We start from the raw sequence: 19,331 nt of genomic DNA, 5'->3' as shown, positions 1-19,331 counted from the left end.
GCACCACCATTTAATATGGTTCTGGCTGATCATGCAAATTTAGTATCCCACTCTCGCTTTCTCTTCATACTCCTTAAACCCTTTAGCCGCAAGGGTCACGTCCAGCACCCTCTTGAATATATTCAATGAAGTGGCCCAACAGCTTTCTACAATAGCGAATTCCACAAGTTCACAACTCTCTGAGGGAAGTTCTTCCTCATCTCAGTCCTGAATGGCTTACCCCTTATTCTTTAGTCTGTGACCCCTAGTTCTGGACACCCCCAACATCGGGAACATTCTTCCTGCGTCTAGCCTGTCCAGTTCCATCAGAATTTTATATGTTTAGCGTTTCTAAAAATGAGATGTGGGTTTATTCAAACGTACAAAAGTTCTGAGGAGGCTTGACAGATTTGATGCTGAGAGGATGTTTCTCTTTGTGGCGGAATCTAGCACCAGAAGATACAGTTTCAGAATAAGCGGTCACATTTCAGATGGTGTAAAAAGGAATTTTTTCTCTCAAGAGAGTCGCTCATCTGTGGAATTTTCTACCCCAGAGGGCTATGGAGGCGGAGTCATTGAATATATTCCACGCTGAGATAGACAGCTTCGTGAACTCTACTGTGATTTGGGGGGGGGGGGGAGAAACGGGGGTTAAGAATGATGGGGAACAGGGAGGAAAATGGAACTAAAACCACAATCAGATCAGCCACTATTTTACTGAATGGCAGCATAGGCACAAGGGGTTGTGTGGACTACTCCTGCTCCTATTCTTATGTTTAATGCACATCAGACACAGTCTGCAGGATTCTCCATTGGCGGGATCTTCTGCTTTGCCGGTAGCATACCCACACCCACGGGTCTCCCCAATGGCGTGTGGTGGCCACAATGGGAAACCCAATGTCCGGTTGCAGGAATGGGGAATCCCGCTGCCAGCGGGGCACGCCATGCCGGAAAATGGGACTGGCAGGACAGTGAATCACGTCCCGCATTTTAAAGACCATGCAATTGGAGCATTTCAATTTTTAGTGCAAATTATATACTTCCAGAAAAATGAACTGCAAGCCCATAACTTGCTCGGAGTGACAATCATCAGTGGATTGCCACTCAAAAATGACTTGCCCTCACTCGCATTACAAAGCACCTGGCTTGCCGGACTTTCCTCAGTCAGGTGGGGTGAGACAGGCAAGGTGATGTGGGAATCTACCTTGGGTATGTAAGATGTCTATGTCGGGCTTGTCCTGGGTGTATTAGATAGTTACTATGGAATTAAAAGTGTTTATTTTCCTTATCTTTCAGAGTAACTGTTTGGTTAAAACTGGCCGAACCATCCAAAGTTAGCTTTGTCGGGTGCATGCAATTGTCTAGGGGAAGTTAGCACTTCTGGACAATTGCCACATAAACCCCTGTATGGATATTCCTCGAGGGATTCCCCAGTGCATCATTGAGGAATCTCCAAAATCTGACAGTGGGGAGCAAAGAAGTTATGGGTCATCATACTTGGTGAGGATATTTGTTGAAAACAATCAAACATTTGCAATTTAAAAAATCGGAACACCCCTGGATCTGAAAATCTGAATGCAATGCTGTGTCCGCCGAACCAACGCAACTAAAGGATATAATATTTTGATGGGTTAGTGAGTACAGTTAAAAACATCATTACAAAAGATTTAATACTCACTGATTAAAGAGTATTCTCGAACGAACAATGAATTTGAAGACATATTCTAAGGATTTCATTGCTTTGAAGAGTTGATCTGTCACATTAGGTTTCTCTGAATTATCCACATAGTTTTTCAATACTGTGGTAAGTTTCCTGATTAAAAATGAAGAATTAGTCAGTTCAATGTACCATTTATCCACATTGTGATGCTTCAGAGAATTCATCCAAACAATTCACAATTTGCAAGAAACCTGACTGTAGAGTGCTCCACTAATTCATTCCACAAAAATAATTTTTACTGTTGCTAGACTCCTGTGTCAGGTGGTGATCCTCTCCCAGGGTAGCAAGCAAGAGATATAAAGATAATGTTCAATATAAATTTCACTCCATCATTTCACAACAAACTGGCAAATCAATTCCCCTCTGCTTCAGGACATCTTTCAACCTAAACAAGTGAAAGCATGTTGCAACATTCATATTTTCTGGTGATTTTTTGCAAAGGAGTTTGGCATTGGAGAATGGAACATGTAAAATGTTTTAAACCAGTTTTAACAGCAAGCACTCAAGTCTAATGCAGACAACAGATCGTTTCATGTCAACTAATCAACTAAACAAAAAAAGGATGAGGTCCTAAAAGTAGAATATAGGGAGTAATGAAGTAAATTGAAAGTAGGACCTCAAAGATAGTGATTTCAGGATTACTACCAGTGCCACGTGATAATCAAGAGCAGAAACAGCAGGATGAATACGTGGCTGAAGAGATGACATGAAAGAGAAGGTTTCAGATTCCTGAGACATTGAGACTGTTTCTGAGGAAGGTGGGACCAGTGCAAACTGGATGGGTTACACCTGGGCAGATCGGGGACTTATGTCCAGGGGAAGCATTTGCTCAAGTGGTTGGGGAAAGTTTCAACTAAAATTGAGCGGGGTGGTGGGAACTTATTCAAGGAGTCAGAGGAGGAGGAGGATACACGGACAAGAACAGAGGACAGAAAGGAAATAAGAAAAGGCAGAGAAACCAAGGGCTAGAGTCAAACAGGGTCACAGTGAAAAATAATGATAATGGGATAAGGAATATTAAAAAGACAAGCCGTAAGGCTTTGTGCCTTAATGCGTACAGTATTAGCAATAGAGTGGATGAGTTAATTATACAAATAGATGTAAATGGGTATGATATAGTCAGAGTTACAGAATCATGGCTGCAGGGTAAGCAGGGATGGGAATTGCACATTCAAGGGTATTCAGTATTTAGGAAGGGTAGACAAAAAGGAAAAGGTGGTGGGGGTGGCATTGCTGATTAAAGAGGAAATCTATACAATAATAATAATCTTTATTGTCACAAGTAGGCTTACATTAACACTGCAATAAAGTTACTGTGAAAAGCCCCTAGTGGTCACATTCCTCTTCGGGTACACGGAGCCACACAGATGTCCAAATTGCCTAACAGCATGTCTTTCAGGACTTGAGAGGAAACCGGAGCACCCGGGGGAAACCCACACAGACACGGGGAGAACGTGCAGACTCCGCCCAGACAGTGACCCAAGCCGAGAATCAAACCTGGGAGCCTGGTGCTGTCAAGCAACAGTGCTAACCACTGTGCCGCCAATTCAACTTCCCATTGCAGAAATCCAATGCTCTCGGTTTGGAACTCAGCACAGCCTCAATGGCATAGCAATGTGGCAAACTTGATTTGTAAAGAATCAAATCTAAGTCTGCACTTCACCAATCTGCGACATCACATATCAGACCATATAATTAAAAATACACATTATTAATCTTGATAGCATTTCCTTGTTGAGATTTGTAAGCAAGTTAGGCCTTTCCAACATGCAAAGAGTATCAGCATAGAATAAAGTAAGCTATGTTCAGTCAGGAGCCATAACAGCAAATTAAAGTTTGTGAATCACTTCCTTGACCAAAATAAAGGGCGGGATTCTCCGACCCTCCGCCGGGTCGGAGAATCGCCGGGTGTCAGCGTGAATCCCGCCCCCGCCGTCCTTCAAATTCTCCCGCACCCCCCAAAAATCGGCCCGGCGTGAGTTACGGCGCCCGCCTTGGAGAATGGCGGGGTCCGGCGCGACTCAATGGGCCCCGGGGCTGCCCGAATTCTCCAGCCCGCGATAGGCCGAAGTCCCGCCCGTCTCTTGCCAGTCCCGCCGGTGTAAATTGGAGTAGGTCCTTACCAGCGGGACCTGGCGGTGCGGGCGGCCTCCGGGGTTGCCCTCTTGGGGGGGGCGGGGGGATCTGGCCCCGGGAGGTGCCCCCACGGTGGCCTGGCCCGTGATCGGGGCCGACGATCCGCGGGCGGGCCTGTGCCATGGGAGCACTCTATTGTTCCACACTGGCAGCTGTAGCAGTCCGCCATTGCCGGTGCGGAAATGAAACCCTCTGCGCATACGCGGGGATGACGCCAGCATGCGCTGGCGCTCCAGCACATGCGCCAGCCAGAGGCCCGTCAGTGCCGGTTGGCGTGGCGCCAAGCCCCTTTCCCGCAGGCCGGCGGGGCGCAAACCACTCCGGAGCGGGCCTGGCCCCTGAAGTTGCGGAGGATTCCGCACTTTTGGGGCGGCCCGACGCTGGAGTGGTTAACACCACTCCGTTCCGCCGGAGTTGCCCGCCCCGCCGATTACGGAAGGATCCCGCTCAAAGTGTCTCACACACAAGGATACCTATCACAATTTTTAAGAGTCTACAGATAGGAGGATATATGTCCAAGTCAAAATCACATGTAATTTCGAGAGAAACGTAACAGCATTGTAGTCCCACATCATCGTTGCTCTTATTCTCTGGGTGGAGAGATCATGTGCAAATGAAAGATGCAAAATGAAAGAGAAAGGATCGAGCAACAGGATTTACATTGAAGGAATAGCTGTTGAAGAAATGGTATTTGCATTTCAAAAGGAGTTCCACTGAATATCTGCCAGATTCAGAATTACTCCTTGCACAAAGAGCAGGAAACAAAGATGTAGGATGACTCAATCCGAAGATGTGTCAGAAATATGACTCCAGCCAAAAAAGTTCATTCCATTTGAAGCTGAGGGTCATTAAAATGGAGTTGGATGGCGTGTGCAGAAAAAACAAAACAAACTACAGTCACCTTCACAAAGCTACGAGACACATTTTTATCCGGTGCCAACCTTTATTCTTTTCTTTCCATCTCCTCGTGCTTCTTCTTAAACAGCCCCTCGAGGATGACTTATTTCCAGTCCAGTTCAAATAAAATGGCTGCTAAGTCCAATGCGTGATCTTCAGACTCAGCCACTTGCAGGGCAGATGGTGTTTGAAGGATAGAGTAGGTGGTATTTAACGTCTGCTCCCGCAGTCCCTTAACTTCACCTCTACATATTGCCCACAAAGTGTCTCGTTGTGTTTGGTGCCAAGCTATGTGATCAGACACAAGCCAGGTTCTCCTATACGTCTCCAGGTATGTTTGAGGACATCCTTAAAAGCATTTTCACTGTCCTGCTGGGAGTCTCCTGCCATAAATGAGTTCTGTGTAGAGTAGTTTCTTCGAGTCTCGTATGTCCAGGCACACGAATTACAAATCCCACTGGGCTGAGCTAGTTTTGACTGATTCGTTACTCAATGCTGGAAATGATTGCTTGGGACAGGGTGCTATTGTTGAATCGCTTTTTTTTCCACTAGATGTGGAGGATCTTGTAAAGGAACCATTGGTGGTATTCATCTCGCGCTTTGCCGACTGTACACGGTCAAATTCTTCAAAGCATTAAGATTCCGGAGATCACTGCTCCCTGAAGTTCAGTTTCTGAGTGAACACACACAAACATTATCTGCATTGTGCAACTGTATGACTGACGTTGCAGTGGCTTGGTTTTTAGGCAGCATGGTCTTTAGATTATCTCCACACCTCTGGAGGTAAGGTGCCGTATTGGTTTCCTTCAATGGAAATCCTGTTGCTCGATCCTTTCTCTTTCATTTTGCATCTTTCATTCTGCACATAATCACTCCACCCAAGAGAATAAGAGCAACGATAATGTGGAACTCCAAAGAGAAAAAAGAAGTGTTTGTGTAATGACACAGCCTTGTTTGATCGATGTTTGTTCGATGATTTCTTCTTCCACCTAGCACAGAGCACACAATAATTTGCCCAGAAAACTCTATTTGAAGAGCTGTATTAACTGACAACATTGCAACAGGGATCTCTTCTATTTCTATGGCTGCCCAGGCACAGCTGACCCAGAGGTTTCGCCAACACCTCACAGTAACTTACAACATTGAATCGAACAGTATTTCAGTTTGTGACTGGCAGAAGGGAACATTAGATGAATTATAAAGCATAAATTAAGAGGAAAAATTGGTAACATCAGGAGATTGTCTAAACAGTTGGCCTAAGAACTCATTCATCTTCAGAAGCCAGGAATGAGAACTTCATGTAAGCCATGGGATGATGTTAGGGAGTTCAGTTAACTGCATGGTTGACAAATAAAATGCTCTGCACTTATGTGAAAATATCCAAGCAGAAATTTTTGTGGCTGATAAGATTTAATTGGTTGGGAATTTAATTGCCCTCCACTAAGGCGAGTTGTGAGGCAGGGAGGGCAAGGCTGGAAGATGGTGCCCTGCTGCCTTTATACTTCTGCCCAATTAAGTCCACAATGGGAAGGCAGATACAGACCTCCAGCCGCCAAAACCCTTGAGATTCTTGTGTGGGCAATTAATGGCCACTTAAGAGTCTCATCTCAAGGGGCTGATATTCAATCAGTGGCAGTTGGAACAGTCATCATGCAGAGTGCCCAAAAAACAGGGGATTGCTTACTGTCAGGAACCCAGTGCCTGATCGGGACCTGGGATTGGCAAGGGGGAAACCGTCCTTCTTTCCAAAATCTTCCCAGGCTGAGCTAGCAACTTGCCCCCCATCCATTCTCTCTCACATGTGGTCTGGGTCCCAGTTAATCCAGGGCGTCTAGTTGCAAGCAGCTTCCAACGTTGCCAGTGGTACGGCCTGAAATTGCGAGCTACCTGATTATGATTGATCTAAGGCGCTCAGAAATGGAGGAATAAAAATTTCCGGTCGTTGCTGTCCACATAAGATATTTACTACAGTCAGCATTCCCGAATAAGGCTGTTAAAATCCCAGTTCATGTTAAAACTGTACGGGAAAGGGCATCATGGTGGCGCAGTGGGTTAGCCCTTCTGCCTAACGGCGTCGAGGTCCCAGGTTCGGTCCCGGCCCTGGGTCACCGTCCGTGTGGAGTTTGCACATGCTCCCTGTGTTTGCGTGGGTTTCGCCCTTACAGCCCAAACATGTGCAGGTTAGGTGGATTGGCCACGCTAAATTGTCCCTTAATTGGAAAAAAGTAATTGGATACTCTAAATTTACAAAATAAAACTGTACGGGAAGATCCCAGAATGGAACCCTTGCTAAAAAGTCAGTAACTTCTGTTTTTTTTATAAAACGTGGAGGGACAATGTCACAAGACCGCTAATTAGTTTTAACAAGAAAAAACATTGATTAAACATGGAGATAATGGATTATGATGCAATATCGCTCTCCCCCCCCCCCACCCCCTTGCTTAACAATTATACACGTGTGAGGTTAACACAGATTACAAAGTACATCTTGATCTACAATGGTGGGCAACACGGTAGCATAATGGTTAGCACAATTGCTTCACAACTCCAGGGACCCAGGTTCGATTCCCGGCTTGGGTCACTGTCTGTGCGGACTCTGCACGTTCTCCCGTGTCTGCATGGGTTTCCTCCGGGTGCTCCGGTTTCCTCCCTCAGTCCAGGTTAGGTGGATTGGCCATGCTAAATTGTCCTTAGTGTTCAAAATTGCCCTTAGTAGTGGGTGGGGTAACGGGGTTATGGGGGATAGTGTGGAGGTGTGGGCTTGGGTAGGGTGCTCTTTCCAAGAGCTGGCGCACACTCGATGGGCCGAATGGCCTCCTTCTGCACTCTAAATTCAATGAAAGTCTCATTAACAAAAATCCCTTTTAAGAACAAGGGGCGGAACTATAGGCGGGGGGTGGCGTGAATCTCGCCCGCGCCGGAAGCCGAATTCTACGGCGCCGGAGATTTGGCAGGCGCGGGAATCGTGCCGTGCTGGTTGGCGGTCCCCCGGCAATTCTCCGGCCAGCAATGGGCCGAAGTCCCACCCGTTCTATGCAGGTCCCGCCGGCGTAAATTGGAGTTGGTCCCTTACCGGCGGGACCTGGCGGTGCAGGCGGGCTCCGGCCCCAGGGGGTGCCCCCACGGTGACCTGGCCCGCGGTCGGGGCCCACCCATCCGCAGGCGGGCCTGTACTGTGGGGGCACTCTATTCCTATGCACCAGCTGTGTAAGTCTCCGCGATGGCTGGCGCGAAGGTGAACCCTCCCGCCCCCGCGCATGTGCGGGGATGATGTCAGCAGTCGCTGACACTCCCGCGCAGACCCGCGCCGGCCGGTGGAGTCCCTTCGGCTGGTTGGCGCTGTGCCAAAGGCCTTCCACACCAGCTGGGCGCAAACCACACTGGTGCCGCCGAGCCCCTGAAGGTGCGGAGGATTCTGCACCTTTGGGGCGGCCTGACGCCGGAGTGAGTCCCGCCACTCCACTGCGCCGTTTCTGCCCGCGCCGCCAATTCCCGGAGAATCCCGCCCTGTCCACCCTGAACCCCAAGTTGATGTTTGTGAATGCCTCTGCAGAATCCCCTCAGATGATTGTGCCGTGAAAGTTTCTGAACTCCACTCTCAAAAACAAGCTTTAAAATCTTCTCTCATAATGCTTTCCTTCGCAATTTCCATTCCGAATTCCAGACTAGGTTTTCCAAATTACACTTTGAAACAAAGCTTCCGTTGCACTTTTAACAGCAATTCCAGTTAAGGATTTCACCCCACCCACTTTTAGGTTTTCTTTGTCTCAACTGTTTTTACACAAACTGAAAGATCCAGCCACCAAATTTCATAGTTTTTTTAACTAATTTTCCACAGACTGTAGTAAAGTCTCACAAACCTGAAAATCACTTCAGATATCTTCCTGGCGTCACAGCCTTGTTCTCAACTTTGTCTGTCTTTACTGTACAGTGATCTGTTCTCTAACCTGCAATCTCAGACATCTTTGAAAATCCTCTTCATTTCTTTCTGATCTTCTGAGCTAGCTTTGGATCTCTGCACTTGTTTTCTTAACCATTATTCAATGGTATGGTTTTTCTTTTAGCCAAGTAAGAGAGATGTTCCCTCTTTAGCCATTTAAACCAACTGCTTGTAACAGAGCTGTGACGGTTCCGTTCTCTCTCACTGCCTATCTTAAACTGCAATCAAATTAGCTAACTAAAACTTAAAAACTTCTCTACCTTACAAAGCCACAGTTGCTCAGCAACACCCACAAGAGAAATACAGTTGGAACTTAATCAACCCCCACTCATGCAAACACCTTTGTCCAGCATGAATCCAATTTTAGGGTTTACCCTTCCAGGCACAGAAACATTAAATTAAACACACTTAAACCTTTACCTTATTTCTAATGTTTGCCAATATAAATTGCTTGAGACTATCTTTGTTTTTCTAACAAGGTGATGCAGGGGTATTGGAGCAGGCTTTGGACTACTCACTAGCCAGCTGATGTGTACAATCCGCCACCGGAAAAAACCCCATTGAGGGGAATAAAGTGAGTGCTATCTCAAAAAGACATCCATCACCTCCAGTATGCATTTTTACATTCCACATTAACTGATTTGACACATCTGGTTGCGTAAAAATTCAAGGCTATGGTCATATTCACAATATAGCCAGAGCCATCGTTCTTGATCTTATTCAAATGTTCAGCTCAAATAAATAACATTCTTTTTAATTTGTTTCCTGGTGAATCGCAGATGTGAAGGCAGATCTGTTATGCATCCAAGTTGCTATTCCTCAGTCCATAGCCATGGCAAGTTTAGTAAGGGCAGGTATGAGCAATCTGTCTTGCATAAATCTCTGCTTTTTAAGAGAGACTTCAACACCAACAATTTTTCAATGCAGGAAGATTATAGACATAAGGCTGACTCAATTAGTTTTCAACCCTCATTTGGTAGTCCTGTTCTGACCAACACAGCCAGCCACAATAGCTGGAAGATTTACATTAAGGTGCATCTGCATTGGAAGAAATTGAGCTGGGGATATTTAGTCACGGCAGTCGGCTTCCAGATATTCAATGATCGTCAGAATAACTTCAAGTGAATCAACAAACCATTCTGATGAGTATGAGTATGAAACAAAGAGGACATGCACATCCTGCATGAAACAAAGAGGACATGCATATCCTGTGGATACCTTTCACTGGGAAAAGAGAAAAACATTTTACCTATAAGCACACTACTGCGGGTGCTGGAAATCTGAAATAAAAACAAAATACTGGAGATACTCAGGAGGTCTGGCAGCAGCTGTGGTGAGAAACAGAGTTAACATTTTGAGTAGAATATGACTCTTCGTCATTTTTGACTTGAAACAGTTTTTCTCTCCACTGACACTGCCAGATCTTCTGAGTATTTTCCACATTTTACATATACTTCTACACAAACACTAGCAAAAAGGCAACTAATCAGAATGCATTAAATTTCTTGCAGATTTTAAGGAACAGGCCACATGAAACACTTACGTGTAAGCCAAGGTTGCACTGAAGTGTTTTCGGATATAGGTTTCAAGGACAGGGTTGAAATGCTGGAATTTTCTATCAGCAATCAGTCCAATAATAAATACCTGTATTTTGGGGAAATAGACAGCATTCACTTACTGAGCCTGTAACTAGAGTATGTACGTTTAACAAGTTATAGCTGGCTGGTTCACTGCACTGAATAACAAAAATACAATGATAAATTAACTCTAGAAATGCCAAATACTATAATTGATCTAAAATTAATTTAACCAAATTTCAACATTATTTTGTGAACAGAAAGTCTGACAAATAATTCTGCTGTTTAAGATAAATGTAAAATAAATAAAACCTGCAGTAATCAGCCATATACAACCAGAACGTGCATTCAACCAGCACCTTTAACTAGCAAAATGTCCCAAGGCACATTATAGGGGCCTTATCAAACAAATTTGACTGAGACAGAGAAGGATATACTGTGACGGGGACCTAAAGCTCTATCAAAAAAGCAGGTTCAAGTAACATCTTAAAGCAGGAAAGAGAGGTAGAGTACAAGGAGAGGGGTTAGGAAAGGAATGCCAGCTTCTGAATATACTCCTAACCCACCAAAGTCTCTCTTTGGCTCCCCACCATGTTCAGCCAACTCCCAGATATGACCTGACCCTTCATATTTAGCTACATTTTTAAAAATCCTACAAGCCATTTCTGTTCCGTAAACCCCTAAGCATATTCCAAATTCACTTCACCTTTCTACAGCTGCAACATTTTCTTGATCAAAGTAAAATAATAACACATAGGGCGGGATCTACCAGTCACGTTGCACCCGCAAAGCATAGTGGGATCCACTTCCAGGATCTACCCAGCTCACCACGCCTTGCGAGGTCTAACATGATCGCGCAAGATGTCGCAATTCTGCCCATTGTGGGCAGTATCACTTTCTGGCAATTCTGCATATTAGAGTGAGACAGCTAGTCTCACTCTAACAGTCTCACAGCTAGGGAGGGGGGGGGGGGGGGGGGGGAGAGGGGGAGGGGGGAGGGGGGCGGGGGAGGGGGGAGGGGGGGCGGGGAGGGGGAGGCGGGGCGGGGGAGGGGGGGGGCAGGGGAGGGGGGAGGGGAGGGGGGGAGGGGGGCGGGGGGGAGGGAGGGGGGCGGGGGGGAGGGAGGGGGGCGGGGGGGAGGGAGGGGGAGGGGGGAAGGGCGGGGGGAGGGAGGGGGCGGGGGGAAGGGAGGGGGCGAGGGGGAGGGAGGGGGGCGTGGGGGAGGGAGGGGGGCGTGGGGGAGGGAGGGGGGCGTGGGGGAGGGAGGGGGCGGGGGGGTCCACATCTGGGGCTCGAGAGACAACATCCCGATGCCGTCTGCACTGAGGAGATCCAGCGAGCGGAGCTCTTAAGTGCAAAAAAAAGGCCTACGTTTAGCCCCTCATCGAGGAGTTTCCCACTGAGGCCACCCATCTACCCAGATGGGTGTTAAATAGTGGGGTGCTTCTCAGCGCTCTGAGCATAGCTAATCTTGCGTGCTAAGGAACACTGTACTTATTAGGGTCGATCGCACCCATTGTAACTGAACAGTTAAGGAAATTACCAAGAAACTGCTAAGAACTTCAGAAAATTACCATTTGGGAACGGTCAATCAAGAGAACATACTATACAAAACAGGTGGAAGAATTGATACATTTGAATGTTTTTCTCCTCAATTAACCGTTGTTTTATCAAAAGCATTGATTCTGTTAACTGAAAGCAGATCCTAATTTCCCAGAATGTATCAGGAACGATGGACAGGGCTCCAGGGAGAAGGTAAACAAGTGACATTAAGTAAACTGCTCTGTCATGAAGACTGGCCCAATAGCATCTTCCTGTGCTGTAAGAATGGGTGAAATGGAGGCACAGTGGTTAGCACTGCTACCTCACAGCACCAGGGACCTGGGTTCAATTCTGGCCATGGGTAACTGTCTGTGCAGAGTCTGCACATTCTCCCCATGTCTGCATGGGTTTCCTCCGGGTGCTCCGGTTTCCTCCCACAGTCCAAAGAAGGGCAGATTAGACGCATGGCCATGCTAAATTGCCTGTAGTGTTCAAAAATGTGGTTAGGTGGGGTTACGGGATTAGGGCAGGTGCACTTTCAGAGGGTCAGTGCAGATTTAATGGGCCAAATGGCCTCCTTCTGCACTGTAGAGATTCTATGAATGCTGTACCATCAGCGCAACTACAGTATTTTCTTCAGCTTACAGCAGGACCTACTGGTCTATTGTTCAAAACCAATTTAAGACAAGCTAGTGGACAGATTTCAATTTTATTTTCACCTTAAATTGATTGATTATCTTTTGAAAGAATGCAAAGTGAATAATTCATATAATTTCAGAATAAGGTTATAATAAAGTTTACAACATATACAACAAAAATGTAACTGCAATAGAGAAATCATTGATGCAAATCATTTTCTGAAAACACAACAATCTGTAAATTGATTCAAAAGGGACGGGTGTGTTAAATAAAATTAAACATTTACAAATCTTCTCTGTATTGCCCTCTGCTTATTCCAAATTCTCCATTTGCCTATGACAAGTACAAACAGGAGACTTAAATTTAAACTCTATACTCTATCCTGACAAATATTAATAAAGTGACAGCTTCCATTCAGAAAATTACCATATTTATAACCTAGTTTAGGAAATAATGAAAACATAATCCCTTTAGCACTCAAAAGTGGTAAACCACTCCAATTCTTAATATTCAAAATATGCATATTAGTATCACTTAGTCTACAATAGAAAGGAGACAAATTACAGTCAAATTAAGTGAAATTATAGCCAAGTATATTTGAAATCAATCACAAAGAATATTATTCACAGATTAATGATTAAAGAACGACTCAATTATAACTAGCATAATTTTTGATTTCCTTAACAGGATTAGAATTAAAGGAAAATAACTATAAAAATGAAACTTACCAAAGAATCAAAAACTAATGTGTCAAAAGTGTCACTGTCAGAATTCTCCATCATGATGTTGAAAAGTGCATCAAGTGTATCTTGCAAAAACTGAAAGAAAAAAGTTTAGATTTGAAGATCTGAAAATGAATACAATATCAAGTGCTTATTGTTCTTTCTTTTCTTTTATGTTCAGATACTATCATGTGACAAAGAACCCAAATGTTTGGTGGAACATCACCTATCCAAGTAAACAAAATCTGATGCTCTGCTCTATTTACCATTGCATTTCCAATGTCACAGAAATTTTAACGCAGGAAGTAGCCATGTGGACCATCATGGCTACGCTAGTGGTAGTTTCACTCCATTCCAATTTTGCCGCTCTTTTCTGATTTCTTCACATTTTTCAGAAAATCTAGTTTCTGCTCGACTGTCACAATTGACTTGGCTTCAATAACCAAGTCGAGGACCCTGGTTTCATGCCAGCCCAGTTTTTCACGGCGAACGGCGATTCTCCGAGCCCGATGGGCTGAGCGGCCGGCCCTTCATGCCCGTTTCACCACGGCAGCAACCACACCTGGTCGCTGCATTCGTGAAATGGGCGCCGGATGCCCGTTTGGGGCATCCAGAGGCCCGATTGGGACGGGAGCACCGCGACTGTGCTCCGGAGGGGACAGGCCCGCGATCGGTGCCCACCGATCGTCGGACCTTCATCCAAAACGGACGCACTCTTTTCCCTCCGCCGCCCGGCAAGATCAAGTCGCCACGTCTTGCCAGGCAGCGGTGGAGAAAGACGGCACCACGCATGCGCGGGTTCGCGTCATCTGAGCGCTAATGTGCGCGGATGACATCCGCAAAGCGCCGTTCGGGCGTCAATTCCGGCAGCCGAGGTCGGGAACGACTTGGGCCCGCTCCTAGCCCCCCGGGTGGGGGTGAATTAGGTGCGGGGAGCGGGTCCCGAGGCCGTCGTGAACCTCGGCCGAGTTCACGACGACCTCCGCGATTTTTGGAGCCGGCAGAGAATACCGCCCCATATATGTTTCAGCCATATCACCACTCATTCTTCTGAACTCCAGGGAGTACAGACCCAAGCTGTATAATCTTTCCTCATATGGCAGTCCCCTCCATAAATGGATCAGCCAAGTAAACGTCTGTGGAGCCTCCAATAACTTTCCTTAAATAAGGGGCCAAAGCTGTACACAAAATTCTAAATGTCGCTTCACTGGTACCTTGTACAGCTGCAGCAACACCTCTTTGCTTTTATACCCCAGCACTCTCGAAATAAAAACCATCATGGAATTATCCTTCCCTATTATTTTCTTCACCTGTGTGCTATCAGAAAATCATAGAATTTACAGTGCGAAGGAGGCCATTTGGCCCATCGGATCTGCACCAGCCCTTGGAAAGAGCACCCCACTTAAGCCCACGCCTCCATCCTATCCCCGTAATCCCGCCTAACCTTTTTTGGACTCTACGAGCAATTTATCATGGCCAATTTATCATTGGACTCTGGGAGGAAACTGGAGCACCCGGAGGAAACCCATGCAAACATGGGGAGAATGTGCAGACTCCGCACAGACAGTGACCCAAGCCGGGAATTGAACCTGAGACTCCGGAGCTGTGAAGCAACTGTGCTAGCCACTGTGCTATCGTGCTGCCCTTTCTTTGTGTTTCATGAATAAGGATCTCCAAGTTCCTTTCTGCTAAAGCTGCCTGCAGTCTTCCACCAATTAAATAATAATCTGTCTTCTCATTCTGTCACCAAATTTTTTTCTCTCAGAGGGTTGAGTCTTTGGAACACTTTTCCTAAAAGGTGGAAGCAGATTCTTTCAATATTTTTAAGGCAAAGGTGTATAGATTCTTGTTAAGAGGAGGTGATAGGTTATCGGTGATAGATGGGATGCATATTTTAGGTTATTATCAGATCAACCATGATCTTATTAAATGGCGGAACATACTTGAAGGCTGAATTGCCTTCTTGTTCCTATGTATATTTGTATGGACTTGTTGGTACTCCCTCAATATTACACTGAAGTGCATTCCTGGATTGTGTGCTGTGGGAATTTACCTTCTGATTAGCAGTAAAAGTGTTACCACTGAATCAAGTTTGACACCTTAATTAAAATCTATCTGCAAGTGCAACAGATGGCTTCAGCAATATTTGAAAAAGCTTCCTATTACCATAAGTTATTTTCACAGTTCATGCTTGCCTTTTTCTGACTTGCAGAGATTTGGGCATCAGTCGCTAAAGGAATCTAATTACCTTAACAACCTCTTCTCCATCCACTTTCATCAGCTGTCTCAAGTTCTGCTGTAGCAAGTTTGTGTTTGACCGCCATTTCAAAAGCCCCAGGAGGTCCACTGTAAACAAACCAGATATATAAAAATTCTTCACTGATCAATAATCCCTAATAGTTAAACAGCACAAAAAAGGTGTTTTATGCAGCTACATCTTAATTTTACTACTGTATTTCACGTGGCTGTTACAAGTAATTTAATTTAGCTACAATGGTCTGTTGTGGACAAAAAACAATGGCATTTAAATTTCAAAATGATCCCCCCCCCCCCCAATTTAAACCATTAAAACAAAAAAAACTTCAGCTGGTGGGTAAAATTAAACTTACCTCTGATAAACTGATCGTTCTGCTTAGGGACTCATTCATTGTGAAGTAAAGTAGAGACATTAGATAGTACAGTTTCTTTTCAAATTTCCCAGTGAAGTTTCATTTAAACTGGGTCAAATTCTTGGAACTCCCTCCCTGACAACACCGTGGGTGGATCTACACCACATGGACTGCAGTGGTTCAAGAAGGCAGCTCACCAACATCTTCTCAAGGACAACAAGGTATGGGTAATAAATGCTGGCCTAATCAGCGCCATCCTACATCCCATGGAAGAATTTTTAAAAATCTATTGGACTGGTAAGTATTCTAAGACAGTTTGAACTGAAAGGTGAAAATGGATTCACAACAAATTCTTACTTCAATATATCAAAACAAAGTTCAACACGAGTGCAAGACTTCAACCAGCATTCATATAATGTCTACTTGGTGTGAAATTGTAATATTTTGAAATTATATTTTGCTTTAGTGCCATAACAGAAGTTGAGTTAGAAACTTCTTTAAAGTTACATCACTGATACAGCATCTGCTCAAAGGAACATTTATATTGCTAATTTCCACCTTGAGGGTTGGCTGAGTGACACTGATAATTTAGTCCCAATTATAGTTAGTTTTGTGCTGCAAGCGCACGAGGCACTGAATTAAGATTAACAAAACTCAATTAACAAAGGACCATTAGTCAGAGAAGAGATCTTAATCCATCAGTCTGAACTATATTTAAAAACTGATCCCAGAAATGCTTCTTTCAACCTCATTTATACCAGAAAACAGATTTACTCTGTGCATTAATATTATAGTCATATTTGTCACTTTTATAATTCTCAAAGCATTTAATAATAGAGTAAAAAATGAAGAATACTGTATGTTGTGCATTGAGCAGGTCTCACAAAAGAGGTTCTGAGTCTTAGATAGTTGGCTAGTAGCTGTTTACTGGTTAACACATTATTATGCACATATATATAGGGTATAGCCAAAGCAGGAGCTAATTTCATACTAGTTGAGCCTTGTCTCTGGTCATGTGTTTCTTTACATCATATTGTGGGTGGTACTGTTTCCAAATACCCTGTGCCAGATACACTTATACTGCAACAAAGTCTGTGCGTTATGTCGTACCCAACAAAGTAAACACTCTAAATAAAAGTCATGGCACCACTTTTAACACAAGTGAAGTTACTGTGAAAAGATCTTAAACCAAAACATTAACTGATTACTCTCCCAACAGACATTGCCTGGCCTGGTAAATATTTCCAGCATTTATTTTTTAGTTTAAAACCCTTTACACTTTCCTAGTTATTCGGTTCGTTAGAATACTGCTCCTAGCATTATTGATGTGGAGACCGTCCCAGTGGTACAGATCCAACTTCCCCTGTACTGGTGCCAGTGTCCCATGCGCCGAACCCATTTCTCCTACACTAGTCTTTGAGCCAGGCATTTGTTTCCCAAATCTCATTTGCTCTATGTCAATCTGCATGTGGCTCAGGTAATAATCCAGGGATCATACCTTTGAGCAAGGGATCAAATTTTGGAAGATGTGACAAATCAAAGATTAGAGACATGGCAAGAGAGAAAGGTACTATTATGGGACATGATAAACAGGCTTCGGCAGGAAGGGACAAAGAGTATAATTCTAAGGATAAATCAGTAAATGGGCAGCACGGTAGCACAGAGGGTAGCGAATGTGGTGACTGGAGACTTTTCACAGTAACTTCATTGCAGTGTTAATGTAAGCCTACTTGTGACAATAAAGATTATTAATTAATTAAATAAGGCTAGCGGCTACAAAAATAATAAAAGGAGAAAACTAAAGGTACTGAATCTGAGTGCATAAAGCATTTGAAACAAAACAGATAAACTGACAGCACAAATAGAAATAAATAAGTACTATCTGATAGCTAATTCAGAGACATGGCAGCAGGATGGCATAGATTGACACCTGAAGAATGAGGGTATAATGACATCTAGGAAGAGCAGGAAACTAGGTAAAGGCAGGGCGGTGGCTCTAATAATGAATGATGGTATTAGCACATTTGAGAGGGATGACCCAAGTTCAGGAAACCTGAATGTAGAAACAGTTCTGAGAATTGATAAATGAGAATTGATAAAGGCAAGAAGTCACTTGTGGGAGCTGTGTATAGGCTCCCGAACAGTAACCACACGGTAGGATAGAGTATAAAGGAAGTAACAATGGGAGCTTGCCAGAAAGGTCCTAATATGGGGGATTTAATCTACATATAGACTGAAAAAATCAGATGGACAAAGATAGCTTAGAAAGTTCATAGAAAGCTTTCTGGATAATTTGTTAGAACAATAAGTTCTCGAGTCACCAGAACGCAAGCTATACTAGAACTGGTATTGTGATAGGATTAACTAATGACCACAGAGTAAATGAAGCTTGTAGAAGCAATCATAATTTACATTCTTGAATAAGGGCAATTATGAGTTCATGAAAGACCTAGTCAAAGTAAACTGGCAAATTAGGTTGAGGGTAGATCAATAGAGATCCGGGGCAGACATTTAAGGGGATATTTAAGAATACACTGAACAGATACAGTCCAATGAGAAAGAAAAATTCCAAGGGGAGGATCCACCATCTGTGGTTAACTAAAAAAGGTTAAAGATAGCATCAAACTTATAAATGTGCAAAAATGGGGGCACGTCAGAAGGTTGTACAGAATATGAAACACAGAATAGATTAAAAAGATTACTAACGAGAGAAAATTGGGGTATGAGAAAGTTAGCTAGAAATATAAAGACGAATAGTGAGAGTTTCTGCAGATATTTTAAAAAAGAGTTAAAGTAAGAGTTGGACCCAAAGAAAGTGAGTTCAGGGAATCAATAATGAAAAATAGGAGCTAGTAGATTAGTTGAACAGGTATTTTGAATGGGTCTTCACTATGGAGGATACAAGTGACATCCCAGAAATATTTATAAATCAGGAAATGGAAGGCAGAGAAGAATTTTGTAAAATTACAATTGCCAGGGAAGTGGTATGAGGAAACTGTTGGAGCTGCGGTATGACCAGTCCCCAGGTCCTGCTGGATTTCATCCTAGGGTCTTAAAAAATGTGAGATGGTTGATGAATGATTAGTTTTAATTTTCCAAAATACCCTGGGCGCGATTCTCCCCTCCCCACGCCGGGTGGGAAAATCACGGGAGGGCCCCCCGACTAATTTCATGACCCCCTGGTGCCCCCGCGATTCTCCCAACCGCCGCTCGGAAGAATCGCCGCTCGCCGTTTTTCATGGCGACTGCCGATTCTCCGACTCGGATGGGCTGAGCGGCCTGCCGTTCGCGACCGTTTCACGACGGTGGCAACCACACCTGGTCGCTGCCGTCGTGAAATCGCCGTGAGATGCCCGTTTTGGGGCTTGTAGGGGGCCTGGTGGGGAATGAGCACCACGACTGTGCTCGGGAGGGGACAGGCCCGCGATCGGTGCTCACCGATTGTCGGGCCGGCGTCTCAATTGGACACACTATTTCCCCTCCGCTGCCCCGCAAGATCAAGCTGCCACGTCTTGCGGGGCGGCTGAGGGGGAAAGACGGCCACCGCGCATGTGCGGGTTCGAGCTGTCA

The 19,331-nt window shown here is 44.6% G+C and overlaps 2 protein-coding genes across 7 annotated transcripts in view; one reads left to right on the top strand and one right to left on the bottom strand.

Moving 5' to 3' along the window:
* LOC119979445 (inhibitory synaptic factor 2A) overlaps window positions 1–19,331 on the top strand; it is a 404,538-nt gene that overhangs the window by 131,315 nt on the left and 253,892 nt on the right. The window lies entirely within an intron of this gene.
* The window catches only part of dock1 (dedicator of cytokinesis 1), a 763,650-nt gene that overhangs the window by 537,628 nt on the left and 206,691 nt on the right, over window positions 1–19,331 (bottom strand). Inside the window, 4 exon segments of the mRNA XM_038821673.1 lie at window positions 1,658–1,792; window positions 10,216–10,316; window positions 13,159–13,248; window positions 15,401–15,498. Coding sequence (XP_038677601.1) covers window positions 1,658–1,792; window positions 10,216–10,316; window positions 13,159–13,248; window positions 15,401–15,498 — 424 coding nt within the window.

The sequence above is a fragment of the Scyliorhinus canicula genome, chromosome 16 (genome assembly GCF_902713615.1).
Source record: "Scyliorhinus canicula chromosome 16, sScyCan1.1, whole genome shotgun sequence".
Lineage (NCBI taxonomy): Eukaryota > Metazoa > Chordata > Chondrichthyes > Carcharhiniformes > Scyliorhinidae > Scyliorhinus > Scyliorhinus canicula.
This window is presented reverse-complemented; position numbering and strand designations above follow the sequence as displayed.